The following is a 3657-nucleotide window of genomic DNA, read 5'->3' as shown; positions in this document are numbered from 1 at the left end:
TGCCATCAGATTATTAAGTACATGGTTAGAGAAGCCACCTGGACAGTAAGCCCCCAAAAGCACTATCCCGCATATTATATGGTTTGCTTTCGTCCTCGCCAGCTTTCGCCTCGGATACCCTGTCATTGTAATGATGGGGGCCCCCACGAATAAGAAGCTTTTCTGCACAGTGCATTGCCCGCCCCCCACCACGGCTTCCGTGTATTCATCTACACTCCGTAGGGCGGCCCACTCACCCTCCTGTGCTAATGGGAACATCTTTGACATTGTAAATCGACAGTCGGTGAGACAATATTTTATATTTTAAATAGTTATGCTGAATACGTCTGTTTTTATTAATTCTTGTTTTAATCCAAAACATTTTACATTTTTTAAAATTGTTGTTATTGTGATTAAGATATGTGATTAATGTTTTATAATGAAACTAAATGCACAATAAAAAAATGGACTGTACATTCTTCCAAAAAATAGGCACCTGTTTAGGGCGTGTTGAAGACACATATGCTGCATCTGCTATTCTGGGCATTTTATGCATCATTTCAAATAATAATTCAGTAGATTTTAAAAGACATATTTGTATTATTTTTTAACTTGCATGCCTTTTCTAAAAAAACATCTTTAAACCCGCACTCATTTCCCTGATTCTTTGCATCCTCCATGATCATGTTCTAGGAAAATGCCAGGATTGTGGAATTTTTCAACCTACATTCTTGGGTTTCCATTTTTCTTACGCGGAGGGTAAACTGTGTCATGGCATTAAACAAGTCCCCGGGAACTGCCCAGGATTGGAGTGGTCTCAGGTTGGAAGGAGGGCAGCAGGAATCCGTGGAAGGGCGGCCTCTCGGGCCTCAAGGGTTATGGGAGAGCCGGGCTCTTTCAGTAGACTGCTCTCCCAGCTCCTGGTCCTGCATTTCGCCATTGCCAACCGTCTCCATTCTGGGCTCTTCTGCCACCAGCCGCCGGCTTTCCAGCTCCTGGTAGCCCTTCTGTCTGTACCGCCTTCGGCCGTAGATGGCCATGGCAATCAGGACGGCCAATGTGGTGGAGACGGCCACTGTGATCCCGGCTGCTTCCCCCCCGGAGATTCGCCTGTCAGCCCCCTGGACCATCCTTATTGTGCTGCGGGCAGTTTCTGTTTTGGTCAGCGTCCACATTTGACTACCAGAATCTTTGACCCAGGAGTGGTCAGTCTCAGTCAAGACGAGGACGGTGTTGGTGATGCCTACGCTCATGGCCGGTGGGCGCGAGAAAGGGGGTAGACGTACCGGGGGCAGGGATCCTCCGGTGAAAAGACCTGACTTAACACAATAGTTAACTTGGCATCCATCGCTGATGACGGCCAGGTGCTGGCTGAATCCAGACGGGCATCTTTTTGGGGCAGAACTTTTAGCGGAAGCAGAAGTATTGGCAAGGACAAGAGGGTTCCCTGCTTCACAGCTAAAAAAGCCCCCAAAGGGCACTGAGTAACGGTACCCCATCTCGTAGTCCCCACTGACACAGACTTTCAAGTCATCCAAAAGCTTCAGGGCGTAATAGCTAACTGGGCAGGACTGGGTAGTTGTTAGAGGATTAATGCTTCTGCTGTTGAAAAGGCCACCAAACAGGTAACCTGAATTCTGTGGGACCACGCCTTGTGGCGCACACCAGTACGCAATAAACTGAGCGGTGGACACCCGGAAGACATCGACACAAACCCTCTTGCAGAATATTCCCCAAAAGCAATCCTCGTGGCATTCCAAGCGGTGGAACCCTTCATCTCTGTTCTGGGAGCTCAGTTTGACTGGAGCATAGCCCTGGGGACAGGAAAACCCCCCAGTCAGGGGATTCTTATGCTCCAAACCCTGGCATATAATCCCAGCCTCCTCCCCACTAACCTCTGTGCAGTCTTGATATGCTCCGCCAAAGGTAAAATTGGTCATTATGCCCTGACAAGAGCTGTCATCAATATTTGCCTGGAAGTTGAAGTTTGGAGAAGTGGCATCGGTGCAGCCAGGGTAGGTGTTGACCTTGTAGTAACGGCTGGATGCTGCATCTACTGTCTGCAAAAGCTTCTTCACAGTCGGCTCCGGAAGGTCTGGCAAGTTCTGTGGGTTGATGAAGAACTGTATAGGCAAGCCTGACCGATCGATGGCAACCAGCTGATTGGTGATGCTCTCTTGCCACGTCTTGAGGGTAATACCGGGGTAGAACGGCACTCCTCCGATGCTCTCAACTCGGGAGCTGGTGCGGTTGGTGACATAATTACGGGTAAAAGAGTCCTCCAAACTGAAGTTGAGGCTAAACCCAAAGCTGACAATGCCTTGGAAGGTACCCCCAGCCGAGGCAGTGATGGAGCTCTTCTGAGACCAGCTGTTCTCCAGGAATGTGGACCTGAGGTTATCTTCCTGCATCAGGCTCGCTCCCGCGTCCACACTAGTGAGCACATGAGTGCCATAGTTAAGAATGAGGATCTCGGCCAGGTACTTGGCCATGCAGGTCTGGTTGTTCTCCAGGTGGTTGGCAATGCTGAACAAATGGCTCTTGAAGCTTGGGTCAAACATGAAGTTGGGGTTAGCCTTCACTGTGTAACGATGGTTTCTGACCTGGACTCTGGTGGTGAACGAGTTGTCCCGAATCTGGTTAGTCTTCATCCTTTGGAAGTCTGTAGAGAACTTTCCATTGATGACAGAGAAAACGGAGACGTCCTCATTGATGGAGAACGAGGTGTAGCTCTTGTACTCCTTCCAGCTGGCCACAATCTCAGAATTCATCTCCAGGTTGGTCTGTTTCTGAGGGATCACAAAGACGTCATCTGGGACGATGTAGGCGCCATCCTCGGTGGTTTTGCAAGAGGAGTAGTCCATGGACATCACTCTTCCCATATCAAGGTTCCGCAGGTTGTCCCAGCCTCCTCCGGGCAGTACCTCCAGGGTAGGGATGCTCATTGTCTTTTTACATTCCTGAGGGCCTGGCGGAGGGCTGCCTTGGTGTGGCGCCCCGGCACATTGACCCCTTTCCACCAAAGCTAGTACAGCCCAGATGAGGAGAAACCTAGCAGCGGGCGACCTCATTGTGGTGTCAGCGCTGAATGAGGAAGAAACGAAGGCCCGGCTGCAAATGTACTGAAACTGGGGGCACTTCTCCTTTTGGAGTCTGAATGCGTGACAGGGAGAGAGGAGGGTGAAGGGGAAACACAAAGAGTCATGTGACTGCCAAGCAATGATTACCACAGGGAGAAAAGAAAGGGGAATGGGACCAGTGCAGCGCCAACATTGTCACCCCTTCTCCTGAGTTTGACACGCATTTCCACCCGAGCGTTCTTCCCTCTGAGAAGGAAACTTTTAAAAATGATCTGCATTTTGATATTTGCAGGGGTGGACTGGAAACCAAAAGAGGCCCTGTAAATAATGTTCAAAGTGTCCCCACATTGCACATTTTTAGTAAGCCCATTCCTTTACCTATGAAAACATTTGGAAATACCACACAAAAGAAGCCCAAGGTCCAGAGGCCTAGCGCGGGCAGTCTACTTCTGGATATTTGGCTTTCAGCTGGGATACTAGCTGGTGGAAGGGCCAGTACTCTGATGAGATGGAACACAGTTTACACTCCCCAAACGAGAGCTCTTGTGGGGTGCAATATAATTCTCGCCACACTGATTCAGAATATAAATAACAGCAG

General features: G+C 49.5%; 1 protein-coding gene across 1 annotated transcript; it reads right to left on the bottom strand.

Moving 5' to 3' along the window:
* Window positions 1-294: 294 nt before the first annotated feature.
* Window positions 295-3085, bottom strand: LOC138513776 (macrophage-expressed gene 1 protein-like). Its single transcript, XM_069628866.1, has one exon. The coding sequence runs from the start codon at window positions 3048-3050 to the stop codon at window positions 849-851; it is 2202 nt and encodes a 733-aa protein (XP_069484967.1). The 5' UTR covers window positions 3051-3085; the 3' UTR covers window positions 295-848.
* Between the last annotated feature and the right edge of the window lie 572 nt (window positions 3086-3657).

This window comes from Ambystoma mexicanum, chromosome 12 (genome assembly GCF_040938575.1).
Source record: "Ambystoma mexicanum isolate Mex_15411 chromosome 12, UKY_AmexF1_1, whole genome shotgun sequence".
NCBI lineage: Eukaryota > Metazoa > Chordata > Amphibia > Caudata > Ambystomatidae > Ambystoma > Ambystoma mexicanum.
The sequence above is the reverse complement of the archived record's forward strand: the minus strand, read 5'-3'. Positions and strand labels throughout refer to the sequence as shown.

What these genes read in the sequence shown, in the direction of transcription:
- LOC138513776 (XM_069628866.1), bottom strand. Translation starts at nt 3,050, where the DNA reads ATGAGGTCGCCCGCTGCTAGGTTTCTCCTCATCTGGGCTGTACTAGCT.